The sequence below is a fragment of the Rhineura floridana genome, chromosome 2, assembly GCF_030035675.1.
Source record: "Rhineura floridana isolate rRhiFlo1 chromosome 2, rRhiFlo1.hap2, whole genome shotgun sequence".
In the NCBI taxonomy this organism is placed as follows: Eukaryota; Metazoa; Chordata; class Lepidosauria; order Squamata; family Rhineuridae; genus Rhineura; species Rhineura floridana.
The window spans coordinates 227,300,843-227,318,889 of NC_084481.1; the positions used below are offsets into that span (position 1 = coordinate 227,300,843).

Consider the following 18,047-nt stretch of genomic DNA (forward strand, 5'->3'; position numbering starts at 1 on the left):
AGAGTCTTCTCAGTGGCTGACTCACCTCCTTTCACTCTGATTGGTTCCAGTCGGGAGGAAAGGATAAAGAAGCATGTTAGAAGACTCTTCTCAGTGGCTAACACATGCCCCTTTCATGCTGATTGGCTCATAGCATGCTGGAGCAATAGGGACCCTGCTCCTAAAAAAGTAAAGGGCCTACTCGAAGACACCCTCCCCAGGCCCTGGACGACTACACCCCAGGTTTTTAGTTTGGAGACAAGAGGCAACATGTTAGAAGTGTATAAAATTATGCAACAACATTAATAAATATAGAATAAGTCCCCCCCCCCGCATAACGCTAGAACTCGCGGACATCCAATCGAGGGGAATGTTGGAAGATTCGGGGCAGACAAGAGAAAGTTTTTATGCGCTTATTTATTTATTTATTTTATTTATTATTTAATTTATATCCTGCCCTTCCACCAGGAGCTTAATCCTAAACATATTTACTCGGAAGTAAGTCTCGCTGAGCCCAATGGGACTTACTTCCCCCTTACTAAGGAGTAAACCCCACTGAACACAATGGGACTTCCAGTTCTAAGCAAACTCTGATAGTATTTTGCGCTGCGCGGACTGACTTCTGGCGGGCTTCTCGGCAAGCCCTTCCGAGCAAGCGACGCCGCTCCGCTTCTTCCCGCCCACAAAACAGTTAAGGGGAGAGGAAAAAGGCGGGAAAGGGTTGCTGAATGACTGAGGCGGATCACAAGAAAAGCTTGAACGGGGCTGCAGTTTCAGAACTGAGGCAGGCAGGAGCCGCCTCAGAGAAATTGCTCGCTGTCAGCTTTTCCCGCTGTCTCTCTCTCTCACTCTTTTTCTTTTTGGAAGGGTCTCTGTAGTGATCCGGAAGTTTGTCGTGGCTTAAAGGCCGTATTTACTACGGCGCCATTTTATTTTAATAGCAATGACTTAAACAGCGTGGTGCGCGGGCGACCAGACTATACGTCTATTAGCCTTATTTACGCCATTAAAAATAAAACAAACCGAAAAGTTAGGGGAGACTGAAGAGTAGGAGATCTTGTGTCATATAAGGCAAGTGTCTCTAAAAGTCCCGGGGCTTAACCTTGGCTATCAAATAGGATTGCCAAGAGGCCAGGAAAACAAGCAACCCGTCAATGCTTGCTGCTATTTCTCTGCACAGGTCTAGCATGCCGAAATCAACAAAGGGAGTTTTTGAAGTTATTGTCTTCATGGCATGAAGGTATCACCGTTAATTGCTGCAGGCCAAACTAGTGTAAGATGCTGGAAATCTTTCCTTATGAGGAAAGCATAAAACGCCCGGTTGTTCTTTTGGTTGGGGGGAAAAAGATGTCAAAATGAGAAGACATTACAGAGAGTTGGTGTGGAGAAAGTGGATACAGAGAGTCGTGTGTATGAGCTTTTCTCGCTTGTCTCTGACAATACTAGACTCTTGCAGTCACCCCGTGAAGTTGAGGGCGAGTAGATTCAGGGCAGATGAAAGAAAGTGCTTCGCACAGTGCATAATTTATGCGATTCTATTAGCCACAAGACAAGTTTAAATAGCGATAAAAGGGGATTAGACAGATTTATGGTCTGTCAGTGGCTATTAGCCATGATAGGTCAATAGATTGGGTAATAATAATAATAATTGGGTAATAATAATAATTGGGTGTTAGAACAAATTAAACTAGAACTACCATTAGAAGCTAAAATGATGAAACTGAGGTTATCATACTTTGGACACATCATGAGAAGACATGATTCACTACAAAAGGCAATCATACTGGGAAAAACAGATGGGAGTAGAAAAAGAGGAAGGCCAAACAAGACATGGATTGATTCCATAAAGGAAGCCACAGACCTCAACTTACAAGATCTGAACAGGGTGGTTCATGACAGATGCTATTGGAGGTTGCTGATTGAAGGCACATAACAACAGCAACAAGCTCAATAGAACCCCCATGTTCAGAAGCAGAATGCCACAGTCAGAAGAATACCAGTCGTTCCTAAGAACAACAGCGGGAGAAGGCTATTGCCCTGATGCCAAGCTTGTGAGCTTTCGAGGGGGGGGGACACACAACAAAGGTGTACAAAATTCTGCATGGTGTGCAGAAAGTGGATCGAGAGAGCTTTTCTCCCTCATAACCCAAAGTCATCCTATGAAGCCAGTTCAGGACAGGCAAACGGAAGTATTTCTCCACACAAGGCATCATTAAAGCAAAGGAATTCCCTATGCCAACAAGCAGTGATGGCTGCCAACTTTCCAGCTCTAAAATGGGTCAAATCCACGGAGGATAACAGCCATGATGTACTGTCTCCAGCGTCTGAGGCAGCATGCCGTGGAATGTCAGTTGCTGGGAACCACAAGGGAGAGAGATGTTGCTCTCAGGTCCTGCCTGTGAGTTGCCCATTGGGGCATCTGGTTGGCTACTTTGAAAACATGATACTGGACTAGATGGGCCTTTGCCTTCATCCAGTAGGGCTTTTCTTATATTTGAGTGTGAGGATATGTGAGTGTGCTGTTTTTAGGATGTGAGGTTGAATTATGCGAGTGCTTATAGAGTGTGATTTGAGGTGTGGTAAAATAGTAAGGTTGAGTGTGTTGGTTTACAATAAATAAATAAATAAATATTTGCCCCTAAATACTAGATTTTGCAGAGGTGGGCTGGGATTACTCCACTGTCAAAAATAAGGGAATAGAATCTGGGAAAGAGCCAAATTACAGGTTACATGGGAGATGTATGATTAGTTTCCTCACCAGCTTTTTTTAAATCTGAAATTCAGCCCACCCACCCTGCCACCACAAATTTGATTGCAGCAAAGGAGTTAGGGGGGAGGAACTCATTCCCACAATATTTTTTTGCAATCAAAATAATTACTTGAAGCTGCTTTTCCACCTGCAGGGGGAACATAGGGAGATATCACCTCCCATTTTCCTCCCTTTGTATGAAAAACCTACATGTTATGTAGTGCTACCTCCTCTGTTAGCATAGACTGGAATACTTATGCAGGGCCTTTACGGGAAGGGAGGGGGTTCTTTTTACTTATCTACAATCTTCATTTTGTATCAGTGGGTTATATTAAGTATGCTATTTTGAGTTTATGCTTTTATTATGTCCTCTTTCTTTTTTCTATTGCAGGTTACAAAATGAATGACATAGTCTTAAACAACTTGGACAAACTACTACTGCAGCTTGGTATGTTGTAATGGCTCAACTTTGAAAACAAGCAATAAAGAAGAATACTCATATTCCTAGTCTTCAGTTATGTAAAGTTTTGATTATTATTGGTCACAGCCCCACCATACATCTAGAGCACTCTTATGTCACTGTCAGAGTCATGGCTTCTCCCAAAGAACTGTGGGAGCTATAGTTTGTTAAGGGTGTTGGGAATTGTTGCTCTGTGAGGGATCTCCTAATAACTCTCAGCACCATTAACAAATTACAGTTTTCAGGATTCTTTGCAGGAAGCCATGACTGTTAAAGTGGTTCATGACAGATGCTCTTAGAGGTCACTGATTCATAGGGTCGCCATAAGTCTTAGTCGACTTGGAGGCACATAACAACAACAAAATGTATTCTGTAGATGTGACCTGAATTTATTGTGTCACTCCTTTATGAGGGAGAAAGTATGCATTTACATGGAAATGGAATGATTTATCTGACGAGGTGCGCCTGGTGCCAACACTGTTATCTTTTCGACGCCAGGTCAAGATTTTCCTCTTCTCCCAGGCATTTTAGCATGTGTTTTTAAATTGTTTTTAATTTTTTTTAAATTGTGTTTTTAAATTGTGTTTTAAAATTTGTATATTTGTTTTTATTGTTTTAAATTGCTGTAAACCGCCCAGAGAGCTTCAGCCATATGGGCACCAAAATGTGAGGAGTCTTCTTACACATGGATCTATGCTATTAGATCGGGAGAGAGTTACACTCAAGGCCAAGTACATGTTACATATAAATATAATTAAGTCTTAATAGTCACTTCTAAGCAAATGCACTGAGAGAGTGGAATTTATAGCAAAGAGTGGCAAGGATTGCTTAACTCTTCCCTCACCAATTTCTCCTTGTAACTCTCCCCCAAGTAGTTTCCCCCTTTGTACTGCTTTAGAAGGATGTTTATAAGGTAAATGTATTTGAATTCGAAATGTAGGAAAAGCAGATTTGGGATGGGGAATTGGGGGGGGGATTGGAAAGCAATGGATGGGATAAAGTTTAAAGTTTAGTTGAATACAGCTAACAATATTCAAATGACTGAGCTGCATTTTAAAATGAAAATTAGTTTTCACATTTAATATCTGTTAATGATATTCATATATACATTTCTGCTGCAGTTTTTCAGGTTGAGCAAGCATCTTACTCCAAGGAACATGAGAGACAACAGATACAAAGTGAGTAGACTTTATTAATATATATTTTCAGAATCCCAAATTTGTTACATTTTAACCTCTCTCTGTATATGTGTGTGTGTATGTATAATATGTAAACATTCCGAGTTCACATATTGAAATCAGTATAGTTTGTATCAGAATTAACATGCTGTTGCAGACGACTGCGTATCTACTGCCCTTGTCCACTAGATGTTTTCCTCTTATCTCAGTGCCCTGTAAAGGAAACTTGACCTCATTGTCCAGACGTTGTACTCTTGAATTGTCTGGGAATTGCCTGTGATTCACAAGCTGTGGTGTCTGTCCCTGTCTGATCAAAGGCATATCTAATGAAAGAAATATGCACAAGGACCTAGTAGACCTCCAGTACCCATAATATGGTCCTGGATCCACATTCTAGTTTTAATATTTGGACATAACTGGGTCCAGTTCTATAGCTTGTATTACAGTGGGTTATACTAGTCTTAAATTCCATAATATATGAAATAATTTTCTTTCAGTATGTACTGCAATTATTGTGGGGAAAAAAGGTGAGATCTGTCAGCTACAGGAAGATATTAACAAGAATGATGAGGTGATTGTTAACCTACACAAACGAAACAACAGCTGCAAAGAGAATTGTAAGGTGTAAGTATGCTGTAAAAACTATTTCTGAAACTGCAGTTGGCTAAAATAAACTTTTGTGTAATCAAGCAATGAATTTAACTAATAAGAGGTGTCAAGTTATTTTGTCATAGACAGAAGATAATAATGCTTTCTGAGAATTTCTGGGAATAAGTGCTTTCAGTACATTATTTCAATAAATTTACAGTAACTCTGTCCAGTAGTATTATAATTGCTAGATGCGGGGAGGCTGCGTGGGTGGAATAAAGTTTGGTATATTTGAGATTTGAACTGGGGATGTCCTGGTTCACAGCATTGTTCCTTAAGGAAGAAAACCAAGGCGTAAAATGAACATCCACACCCTTCAAGATCCTATTAAGCGAGCTTGCTTTCAAACAACTCTCAAGAAATATCTACCTAGGGAACTCCCTGAAAATGTCGAGGAACACTGGATTAAACTGAAGACTTCCATTATTGCAGCATGTGAACAAACTATTGGATACCAAACGAAGAAACATCAGGATTGGTTTGATGAGAATGATAGTGAGATTGAACATATCATTGTCAAGAAAAGGAAAGCCTTCCAGATATGGCAAAAAGACATTAACTGCGCTGCTAAGAAAAAAAATATATGCCAGTGCAAAGGCTGAGGTCCAAAGAAGAACTAGAGAACTTAAGAACACCTAGTGGATAAAGAAAGCTCAAGAAAGCCAGCATTTTGCAGATGCTCATTACGCATGGGGATTTTTTGATGCCACAAACGCTATCTACGGACCAACGAATTATGGTACAAATCCCTTACGTTCAATAGATGATACCAAACTTCGAAAGGACAAAGAGTCTATTGCACTGCATTGGAAAGAGCATTACCACGACCTCCTTAATCGTAACTCTGTTGTGGCTGATGAGGTCTTCTTGCAAATCCCACAACAACAAATTAGAGATGAGCTTGCAGTATCCCCTAATTTGGATGAAGTCAGTAAGCCATTAATCAAATGAAGAATAACAAAGCTAGTGGACCTGATGGGATTCCTGCTGAAGTCTTTAAAGAAGGTGGGCCTGAATAAGCTTATCGAAAAAATCTGGATGAGGGAGGAGATCCCAGAAGACTTTAGGGATGCCATAATTATCACTCTTTTCAAGAAGGGTGATAGAACAGATTGTGGGAACTACCGAGGGTATCTCTGTTCTAGCTACCGCAGGTAAAATCCTTGCAAGGATCCTCACAAATCGCCTCCTACCTATCTCAGAAGACATCCTCCCTGAATCCCCAAATGGTTTCCGCCCTTTCAAGGAGACAGTGGACATGATCTTCAGTGCACGATAGCAAGAAAAATGCAGGGAGCAAAACTGACCTCTGTATATGGCGTTTATTGATACTGTAAATCGAACTGCTCTCTGGACCATCCTTCTGAAAATTGGATGCCCTGATAAATTTGTGAATATTTTGCGACTCCTCCATGACAACATGACGGCGACAATTTTGTATAAGAATGGCTCTCAAAGTAATCCATTCAAAGTGGGATCAGGCATGAAACAGGGATGTGTCATTGCTCTGACCTTATTTGCTATTTTCATCGCCATGATTCTACACCTTGTTAAGGGGAAACTTCCCACTGGCATGGAAATCGCATATCGAACAGTTGGAAAGCTTTTTAATCTCAGTAGACTGAAAGCAAAAAGTAAGGTAATTACAACCTCTGTCGTAGAACAATATGCCGATGATAATGTAGTCTCCGCACATTCAGAGGAAGGTCTTCAAACTATCCTAAATGTCTTTGCAGAAGCATATGAGAAGCTTGGCCTCTTGCTTAACATCAAAAACCCCAAAGCTCTTAAGAACATGTTGGCTCTGCTTCAGCAAGGCTTGTTCTTCTATGTGCTTAGTTAATCTAGCTTTAATAATACTTTCTACCAGTTTTCCAGGGACAGAAGTTAAGCTAACTGGCCTGTAATTTCCGGGATCCCCTCTGGATCCCTTTTTGAAGATTGGCGTTACATTTGCCACTTTCCAGTCTTCATCAGCAAGTGCGAACCAATCCCTCTGTAGTGCCACAAATCCAGCTTAATGGTGCGACGCTGGAGAATGTCGATCACTTTTCTTATCTTGGCAGCCATCTCTCTGTAAAAGCTGACATCGATGCTGAAATTCAGCATCGTCTGAGCTCTGCGAGTGCCACATTCTCCCGAGTGAAGCATAGAGTGTTCAAGGATCGGGATATTAGCAGGAAGACCAAAATGCTTATTTACAAAGCCATTGTACTGCCAACCTTACTGTACGCCTGTGAAACATGGACCATGAAACATGCCACTCCCAACTTCTTGAAAGATTCCACCAATGCTGCCTCCGGAAACTTCTGCAAATTACTTGGGAAGATAGGCAGTCTAATGTTAGTGTATTGGAAGAAGCAAAGATCATGAGTGTTGAAACAATGATCCTCCAACATCAACTTCGCTGGACCGGCCATGTTGTTCAAATACCTGATCACCGTCTTCCAAAGCAGCTACTTTACTCCCAACTTAAGGATAGAAAATGGAATATTGGTGGACAGCAAAAGAGGTTTAAAGATGTTCTTAAAGCTAATCTAAAAAAATGTAACATGAGCATCCAGAACTGGGAAGCCTTGGCCCATGAGCGTCCCAATTGGAGGTCGGCCATTATCAAAGGTGCTATGGACTTTGAAGAAGCACGAGTACAGGGCGAAAGGGACAAAAGAGCTAAGCGGAAGGCACGTCAAGCAAATCCTCATTGTGACCATCTTCCATCTGGAAACCTATGTCCTCACTGTGGGAGGCTGTGTGGATCCAGAATTGGCCTCCACAGTCACTTACGGACCCACTGTTAAAGACCTTATCTTGGAAGACAATCTGACTCGGCCACAAGTGATCGTCAGTGAATGACTATTTCTTGGTTGGTTTGTTAGATTTGTGTCCTGCCTTTCCACTAAATGAGGCTCCAATCAGCTAGCAACAATAATAAAAATAATAAATACAATAAAATATCAATAAAATATAAACAAAAACAGGCAGATAAAACAATTTTGAACCAATTATAGCATATTTACAAGCATATTTAGTTTATGGGCTAAAGACCTGTCTAAATAAAAATGTATTTGCCAACTAGTGGAGGGTTATCAGACACAGGGATAAGTGGGCTACTCACTTGGCAAGGATTTCCAGAGCCTGAGAACAGCCACTAAGAAGGCTGTCTGGCTTCTAGTGAGTTTTATAGTGTTAATAATAAAAAAAATTGTGTTAATATTTTTGTAGTGTGAAAAGTAATTACACATGCTAGTACTGAACTTGACACTGGTTATAAACTACATCCCATTAAAATCAATGAGGAAAACCCAGTAGTTTTAGGGAAGGGTTACAAAGGCCAACATTAGCCAAAAGTATATTCCATATTCTCCAGTGGGCACCAGGACACCCCCAAGTGGGTACTGTCTTCCCTTGCTAGTGCTTGAGGCAGGAAAGAGTTAACACTCTAATGGGACTGTCACTGCGGCCCCTCCCACGGAGTGCTAGTTCATTTTTCCTGCCAAGGGAGAGTGTAAACAGAAAGGGGCTAATGGGAATTACCCATTATTATGATGGTTTTGTTACTTTTCATTATATTTAAAATGTATTCGCTTAATAAATAGGTATTTAACTGTAGTTTTGAACTTGTTGCCCTAGCTGGAAACCAACATACATGATTCTTAATAAACATGAACAATATTTGCAGAAGGAATTTCAGAAGTGCCAAGAAACAACAGAAAAAGATAAGTATGTAAGAACATTTGATCATTTATTTTATTACTTATTAAATTGATATCTCACCTTTCCTCTAAGAAGGAGCCCAGGGAGTTGTATATAAAGAATAATTTCACAAAATATTGCTAAGTATAGCCAATCCATTTGTTACCTATAAAAATGTGAAAACTCTGTTTAAGGAAGATAAGGATCTAATGGATCTAATATGGATCTAATAACTTAATGGAGAATTATAATTGGGGTGTACCAACACTTCAATGACACCTGCTGACCACATCCTGCCAGTGAAAAATAACTGAAAAATATAAGTAGTCTCTCATATTCCCAACTATGTAGTAGATCAGTTAATAAAACAATGCATGTTGTGTTTACATTCTTCCAGATTTCCCCTGGGTTGAACTGGGTTGTCTTAAGGAGTGATCATGCTTTGAAAAGACAGTTAAATGGCATCTAAGTGTGATTGTGTTTCCTTGTTTTAAAAGGAAAGTGTACCAAGATTACACAGATCAGTATCAAGAAACTTTTAAGCAGCACAAAGAAAAATATTTAGAAACTGCAGCTGTCCAGGAATATTACCAGGAAAAAAAGGAATTTGAAGAAATCCAAAATCGAGTTCTGAAGCAGTGTGAACTACTTAAGCAGAAAGAAGCTGAAGTGATAGATCTTCAAGGTGAAAGCATGGTTTCTATAATGTCAGTTATCCTAATTTATATAAAATATATAGAATAATAAAACTGTGAGTTTGGAAGGGATCTAAAAGTTAATTCAACAGATTGCAGTGAGTCAGGATGTCTTTTCTTTAAGGCCCAGACCAGCAATTTTCCTTTCATCTGGCAATAGTGAAAGGTATTGGTATAGTCCATATCTCATCCTCTAATATAGTCCTGATTAGCACTTTACCTTCTGCTTTTTTTCAAATGAAATTATGATGTGTTCAGGACAGCACTTTTGTGTACACATTCATTCAATATTTAGTTCTTGCAGTATTGATCTGCACATTTCCCAAACATGTTTTCTCATTGCAGAATTGCAGACTTGGGCTTGTAATTTCTTTATTTTTTTCCCTAAAATAATACTGAATTTGCACAAATGCATCCATATAGTCATACACATCTCCCAAAATAAAGTAATATGCAGGGTCCAGGAAATATGTTTCCAGAAGTGGACGCGGGGGGGAAGACAAGACTGTGAAGTAGAGGAAGGATTTTGAGACCACAGAGTGTCTATATTTAGCTTCTGCTACAAGAAATACATACAAAGCTGAGACACCACGCTAAGATGCATCCAAACTCTGAGGAAGGCAATGGTAAACCTCCTCTGAATACCTCTTACCACAAAAACCCTATGAAGAGAGTATCCAAAACGCAACATGAGAGATAGTGCTGGAAGATGAGACCCCCAGGTCAGAAAGCACTCACTGAGCTACTGGGGAAGAACAAAGGACAAATACGAGTAGCACTGTGACTAACGATGCAGCTGGGTCAAAGCCGAAAGGAAACCCAGAAGCTGATGTGCACAGATGTGAAAGGAGAGTCCGGAGTTGTACAACGCACACAATAGGGACATGGAATGTGAGAAGCATGAACCAGGGAAAGTTAGAAATTGTCAAGCAAGAAATAGAACGCATCAGCATAACAATACTTGGCGTGAGTGAATTAAAATGGATGGAAACAGGACATTTTCAGTTGGACAACTACAAAAAGGGATTGTGAAGAGCTCCAAAAAGGTCTCTCCAAACTGAGTGAATGGGCAGAAAAATGGCAAATGCAATTCAATATAAACAAGTGTAAAATTATGCATATTGGAGCAAAAAATCTGAATTTCACATATACGCTCATGGGGTCTGAACTGGCGGTGACCGACCAGGAGAGAGACCTCGGGGTTGTAGTGGACAGCATGATGAAAATGTCGACCCAGTGTGCGGCAGCTGTGAAAAAGGCAAATTCCATGCTAGCAATAATTAGGAAAGGTATTGAAAATAAAACAGCCGATATCATAATGCCGTTGTATAAATCTATGGTGCGGCCGCATTTGGAATACTGTGTACAGTTCTGGTCGCCTCATCTCAAAAAGGATATTCTAGAGTTGGAAAAGGTTCAGAAGAGGGCAACCAGAATGATCAAGGGGATGGAGCGACTCCCTTACGAGGAAAGGTTGCAGCATTTGGGGCTTTTTAGTTTAGAGAAAAGGCGGGTCAGAGGAGACATGATAGAAGTGTATAAAATTATGCATGGCATTGAGAAAGTGGATAGAGAAAAGTTCTTCTCCCTCTCTCATAATACTAGAACTCGTGGACATTCAAAGAAGCTGAATGTTGGAAGATTCAGGACAGACAAAAGGAAGTACTTCTTTACTCAGCGCATAGTTAAACTATGGAATTTGCTCCCACAAGATGCAGTAATGGCCACCAGCTTGGACGGCTTTAAAAGAAGATTAGACAAATTCATGGAGGACAGGGCTATCAATGGCTACTAGCCGTGATGGCTGTGCTGTGCCACCCTAGTCAGAGGCAGCATGCTTCTGAAAACCAGTTGCCGGAAGCCTCAGGAGGGGAGAGTGTTCTTGCACTCAGGTCCTGCTTGTGGGCTTCCCCCAGGCACCTGGTTGGCCACTGTGAGATCAGGATGCTGGACTAGATGGGCCACTGGCCTGATCCAGCAGGCTCTTCTTATGTTCTTAACAAACGGGTTGCTTTAATAGTGATGTAGCAAAAGCATTTAAGAGCTATAATGCAAGGTCTGAGCAAGTTATATCAATGAGATTTAACGGGAAACCTATTAACATAACCATCATCCAAGTCTATGCTCCAACAGCAAATGCAGAAGAAGAGGAATTGGAGAGATTTTACACAGAAGTACAGGAAGACATTTTCACACACCAAAACAAGATGTGCTGATAATCATGGGAAAATGGAATGCAAAAGTAGGGAACAGAGAAGAACTAAGAATTGTGGGGAAATGGGTCTTAAGAGATAGAAATGAAGCAGGAGAAAAACTTATTGAATTCTGTGAAGCCAATAATTTGTTTCTCGCAAACACATTTTTTGAGCAACCAAAAAGACAACTGTACACGTGGACATCACCAAATGGTCAATATAGGAATCAAATTGATTATATAATTGGTAGCAGAAGATGGAGAAGTTCCATACCTTCTGCAAAAACAAGACCAGGAGCATACTGTGGTACAGATAATGAACCGGTCATATCGAATATCAGAGTAAAGCTAAAGGAGAACAACAAAGCAATCCTAATGCCAAAATACAATTTAAATATCATCCCCAAAGAATATAAAGATCAAATAAGGAACAGATTTGAGACTTTAAAATTAGTTGACAGAGAACCAGAAGAACTATGGAGTGAAGTCAGAGACATTATCAGGGAAGAATGCAAAAAGACAATACCTCTAGTTAAAAAGAGAGAAAGACCTCAATGGATGACTGAAGAAACTCTTAAAATGGTTAAAGAGAGAAGGAAAGCAAAAGCAAAAGGAGACAGAAATGCTGTTAGAACACTAAATGCAACAACACAGCGACTAGTACATAAGGACAAAGAGAACTATTACAATAGTTACTGTATAGAAATAGAAGAGGACACCAAAAAGGGTAGAACAAGAGCCCTATTGCAAAAAATTAGAGAAATTGTAGGGATGTCGAATAAACAACAGGGGAACACACTGACTAACCGAGATAAAATAAAACGAAGATGGAAGCAATACACTGAATAACTATAAAAGAGATGCAAGGATGACAGATTCATGCACGGAGGAACCGTATGACGAAGAACCAGAAATTTTAGAATGTGAGGTGAAAGCTGCTCTTAAAATACTTGGAAGAAACAAATCACCAGGAACAGATGGCATACGAATAGAGTTGCAAAAGCTACTGAGACTGAATCTGTCCAAACTTTAAAAAGCAGGGAAATTGGGCAGCTATAGCAAATGCACCAGGAGAGCAGGAGACCTGACCTCCTTTCTGAGATATCGTACTGCCCTATAAATTTGTAAAAATGCAAACACAATTTCGGTTGGTCTTTCACAGTTCAATCCACTTCCTGTGTAACTTGGAAGAATTTGGTAACATGTGCCACTGAGCATATGATGAGTGGTGGCAACACCTGCAATCAGCCCAAATAACAGAAACAAGAAATGTGCAGTGCTTATCTTGTTTTAGCAGGAAGGAAGCAACAATATTAAGTTGATATAGTTCAGATAGTCACTTTAAATATATTTGATTTACTTTGCAATTTTAGTGAGTTTTCCTATAGTAAATCATTTTCTTTTGCTTCTGTTTCTGTGAATATGTGAAGTACAGCAACACTAAAAAAAACCTCCAAAACCAATTGTGGAATAATGGCACTGACTATTCTGCAGAATAGTTTCCAATGGACATGAGGAGTGTCTCAGTTTGCACAAGATAAAACAGTGGGAAGTGAAATATATTCTAGCAAAATTCTAGGTGTGCTCTATGTTTTTAATTGACCTTTCCTTATGTGGAGTGGTTTAAGCATAGTAGGCTGAAAACATGCATCTTGGGCAGGTCAAGTTTGTTTTTTCCAACAGCTAGAGTCATTGCTTTAGTAGTAACATGTAATCAGTGTAATTTTACATCAAACAGCATTTTTACATTCAACTGTTAATGCGCCCAAAGTAGAAATAGAGCCTAGTCTCCAGTTTAAAACACAAAAAACTGTCTTCGCCATCATATGACTTTGACCAATGAAAAGGCTTTGAAATTAATAAAAATAAATTTGACACATTTCTAGGATGAATAATGAGAGAAATATATTTTTTTAGGTTAGATTCTCTGTAGAAACTGTAGTAACACAGGAAAGAAGCAAAGTAAGAAGAGCATCAACAAACATACAAATATGTCATTCTCCATCTTTGGAGATGGCAGGTGTCGCCACTACTCACCATATGCTCAGACGCACATGTTACCAAATTCTTCCAAGCTACACAGGAAGTGGATTGAACTATGAAAGACCAATCCAAATTGTCTTTGCATTTTTACAAATTTATAGGGCAATACAATATCTCAGGGAGGAGGTCAGGTCTCCTGCTCCCCTGGTACATTCACTATAGCTGGCCAATTTCCCTGCTTTTTAAAGTTTGATAGAAATCTTTGTTGGCTATAGGTACATTCTTAAACCGCAAGGGTTTTTTTGCCTATTAGTGAATGAACAATAAAGAGTAGTAGTTAGTTAATACTTCCTTATCTGAAAAGTCTGCATCAATATAAAGGGTTGTATTCATCATTAGCAATACTCAGAGTAATCTGATTTAAATCAATGGACATGGATAACAAGTTTTTGATTTCAGTTGGTCAACTCTAAGTATGGCTTAGCTGCTTTGGGTTGTAATGAAATAATGAGTTTTCCCCACATTGAGATATTTTTTCTATACATCATCATCATCATGTAATATTATAATAAAACCCAATAATTTAGATCTCATTAACTTGAACATGAAGTATTTCCATTTTCCTCTCATTCTTTTTGGAATCTATTTGCTCTTGTCTTTTAGTAAAACCCTCCAACTAAAACAAAATAGTAGGAGGGGAGGAGACTAAAAGACAAGGGATGGTATTCCCAACACTCTGAAGCAGAATGGGGGGGAGGTGCAGGGAGAGAAGAAACTGCTGATAATTGTCTCCCTACCCCATTCAGCTGATGGATTTGTTCTGTCAGTGGATGGACGCCACTGGATACCATCCAGAAGATGTGGCTCCCTTTTTGTGACAACACATGATGCAGCACAAGCTGGAATGAAAAGTTTTTTTAGAAATGTATTCATTTGGGAACAGTTTTTATCCCAAATGCATAAAAGTGAGATTAATTCATGACCATTTTTTTTCCAGAACCTGGTGCATTTCAGTCACTTTCACACTGGGCATCCCAGATGTATCCATATACTCAGATTATCTGTTTAGGAGCTGTGGTTTTTCATTTTCTTTGTTGTTGGCTTTATGATAGCTACACAGTGTTGAAGAACACAGGTATCTAGATAGTCTTTCCTACTAAGCTGTAATTAAGCCCATTGAACTGTAATTGAAGTAGAAGCAAAGGAGAAAATCATATAGTTAGGGGCATGTAGATAAATCATGAGCAAGGAAGAAATATTAGTTTAACTTTGGCTTAGAACTGCCCTATTTAGCTCATATTTACAAGTTACTGTTTGTTTTAAATTCTTTATAGTAATGCTGAAAGTACTGAGTTAGGTTTTTGTTATATATTCACCCTGAATCTTCAGGATAGGGTAGGATAAACATTTGATAAGTGTAGTGTATATAGTTTGGGTATTCAAAGATCTTTTTTGCTATTTGTTATTCAAAATGTGCTTAATTCTCACAATAGCATCAGTAACATTGTTTCATATTTACAGAAGCAGAGCAGAGGCTCATCTTACTTAAAGCAATGTACTAAATCTAGGGATTTAGACCATATTCATATCCAGTTCTTTAGCCACTGGAGACCAATCCTCAGTTCATTTAAGTTTAGGACTCAAGTTGTCTGGGGGCTGATTTCACAAAACCAACATTGTTGTGATATGATTGTTGTCCCTTCCATCCAGACTGAACAAAGGTTATGATGAGTAGTTATATGAACCTCAAGCCTTAAATACATTTTAGGGTGCACTGTTAATCTTCCAAATGTGGGTTTTAGCACATTCCTTTTTGGGCTAATAGCAAATTATTCAGACAACATGTTCAGCACAAACATGGCTGAATCTGGGTGGAGAATAAAAGTACCGAAATGAAGCAGCCTAAGTGTGAATCAGCCCATTTGGCTTAATTCCAAGTGAGCACTTAATAGTTGTGGGCTAAACTGTGATTCTGTTTAGCATTTTACTTTGGCTGTTTATTGTGTGTGTTTTATTGATTTCTTAACATAAGAAAGTGCTTCTTTGAGGCACAACACAAAAGAAATTCTTATGCATGCAGAGGTTCTCAGGCAACAATCACTTGAACTAGAGAAAACAGCAGAAGAGCTCCAAAAGAAAATGAATTCTTTCAAACAGGTAAAAGCTTATTAATTCCAATGTTATGTTAAAGCCTGCTAAAATACCACTATATCACACCACAATGGATAAAGATATATTACGATCCTTGGAGTATAAATCAACTGGATTCTGTAGTTAGTAATTATCGGTGTTAGAAGAATATAACATTTTATGTTAAGAGTATGAAATGGGATTTCCCTATGCATTGATAAAGCATCGGGGATGGGACCCAAACACATCAGATTACATACCATCCATGGCATCACATTTCATTCAGATCCAGCAATTTCCCATCCTGATGCTATTCCTTACCCTTCTCTCCTCCAGTCCCTCTCCTAACAGGGTCCGTAGATCCTCAGTGTCTCCTTTTCCCCACCCATGTAAAAGGAACATCTTAATCACATTTTAAGGGCCTGACAGGATTTTGGAATCTGACAAGTAAGAGCAGACATACCCAAATAAAAGTAGGAAAGAGTGAAAACTCTAGCTAAATAGCTGTAGACTGATAAGTAGTCAAATGGAGGAAAATGTACTGCCTTCAAGTCGATTCCAACTTATGGCGACCCTATGAATAGGGTTTTCATGAGGCTGAGTGGCAGTGACCGGCCCAAGGTCACCCAGTGAGTTTCATGGCTAGGTGGGGATGAGAATCCTGGTTTCCCAGGACGTAGTCCAACACCTTAACCACTACACCACACTGGCTTTCAAATGGAGAAACTGAATGCTAATATCTTATAAATGTCAATGAAATGTCTCTGTTGTTGCCAGGAAAGCATTAAACTACATTTTCTTGAGAACTGCAACAGCTATAGCTACAATTCATTTTCCTCTACCTGTTGAGTATGTTGCCTCCTATTGCAGGTTTGAGGCTGTGGCTTAGAAATGGGCTTGTCTAAGGCTACCCACAGAGGTCATGGCTGAATTAAGATTTGAACTATTTAACTGCTCAGCCTTCTGGTTTTTGTGATACTCTATAATGTCAAAAAAAGGTGTTGTTGTAATGTCAAACCAACATGCAATACAAACTCCCTCATTTCAGTCCCACACATACCTGTAAAAATTAAAAGTTACTACAACGACCATACAACACCCCTTCCTCTTCAAACACCTACAAATCATGTATCCTATTCATGGTGTGTCCTGATTCATGTGTTATTACCGCACAAGCGGGCCTGGTTAGGTTTATTAAATCTGTATTTTGGTTTGGTTCCCACTAAAAGTCCAGAAGGGACTGGTTCTGTCTAGTCCTACTCATGCCACATAGAAACACTTTAAGAAAGGGACGGTGTTCCTCAGGCAAAGTGTGGTCTGGCTAGCATTATTAATAAATGTATGACTTGGGCTTCAGACCCACATGGTCACTCTGAGTGCCTTTTAAGGTGGAAAGGTACCATTTAATTAAATAAGAACAGATAGAGACATGCCTTTGGATTTCTTTGGTTAGTGCAGGCAAGCCATGGAAATATAAGGCTGCCTTCCCAGGTTGGAAGCAACTCTGCAAATTTTAGAGGGGACCATCAAAGTAACCCTTTGTACACAGATTCTTTAGTGAAGCTTATATGAAGCACTGTAGTGCATAGTAAAAATGTAGATACAATTGTTTTATTTACTTGTTATTTTTCTTTGAGCAACTTGAAAAAAGTAAAGAAGATCAAAATCATCCTGAAGTGATAGAAAAAGAGAGAGCAAATGATTTAGAAACAAGGAAGGCATTTGATGAAAGGTAGTATTTTAAAATCAGCTTTATCACATATGGACAAGTATTGTAAACCAAATTCTATAATCCTATATAAATTATTTGGACATATCTTCACTACAAACACATGTCACTTCTATACCCATTTAATTGCCAGAGCTTTCTCAAAGAATCCTACGAGCTGTAGTGTTTGGTGAGGGTGGTAGAAATTATCATGTATTGATCCCTAGTTCCCACCCACAAAGCCTAGATTTCTCCAGGGAGGGGTAATGGCTGTTGCCAGTGCTCTGCAACAGTGGTGAGAGGCTCTTGCATTACTCCAGTGCCAATGCAACACTTATGACCAGGCTATAAATAACAGGAGCCAATTCTGAACTGCCATTGTAGCTGTATTTTTCAACCGCAACATCAGTTCCTGTTAGAACTGGTTTTATACTTCTATAAGGAAAAAATATTTTAAAAGTATTATCCTAAGATACTTTACTGAAGTCTAAGGGTAAAATTCTGACTTTGCTGAAATTTGTGGCAATTTGTTGCTGAATGCAACAGGAACAGGTTTACACCTATTTAGAATAAATACTATGATATCTTTCTGCATTTGATTTTGCATGACATTTTTTGATATAATTAATG

At 39.3% G+C, this 18,047-nt stretch overlaps 1 protein-coding gene across 5 annotated transcripts in view; it reads left to right on the top strand.

The window, feature by feature from the left end:
• Nucleotides 1-687: 687 nt before the first annotated feature.
• The window catches only part of C2H14orf39 (chromosome 2 C14orf39 homolog), a 28,978-nt gene continuing 11,618 nt past the window's right edge, over nt 688-18,047 (top strand). Inside the window, exons 1-9 of one of the 5 annotated variants that reach the window (XM_061613295.1) lie at nt 688-1,050; nt 3,120-3,176; nt 4,310-4,366; nt 4,864-4,990; nt 8,645-8,734; nt 9,205-9,392; nt 14,577-14,619; nt 15,616-15,736; nt 17,347-17,441. In XM_061613295.1, coding sequence (XP_061469279.1) covers nt 3,128-3,176; nt 4,310-4,366; nt 4,864-4,990; nt 8,645-8,734; nt 9,205-9,392; nt 14,577-14,619; nt 15,616-15,736; nt 17,347-17,441 — 770 coding nt within the window. In that variant the 5' untranslated portion in view covers nt 688-1,050; nt 3,120-3,127. Of the gene's footprint in view, nt 1,051-2,345; nt 2,378-3,119; nt 3,177-4,309; nt 4,367-4,863; nt 4,991-8,644; nt 8,739-9,204; nt 9,393-14,576; nt 14,620-15,611; nt 15,737-17,346; nt 17,442-18,047 lie in introns of those variants that run through there. The other 4 variants (XM_061613293.1, XM_061613296.1, XM_061613297.1 and 1 more) reach the window with 4 other exon arrangements.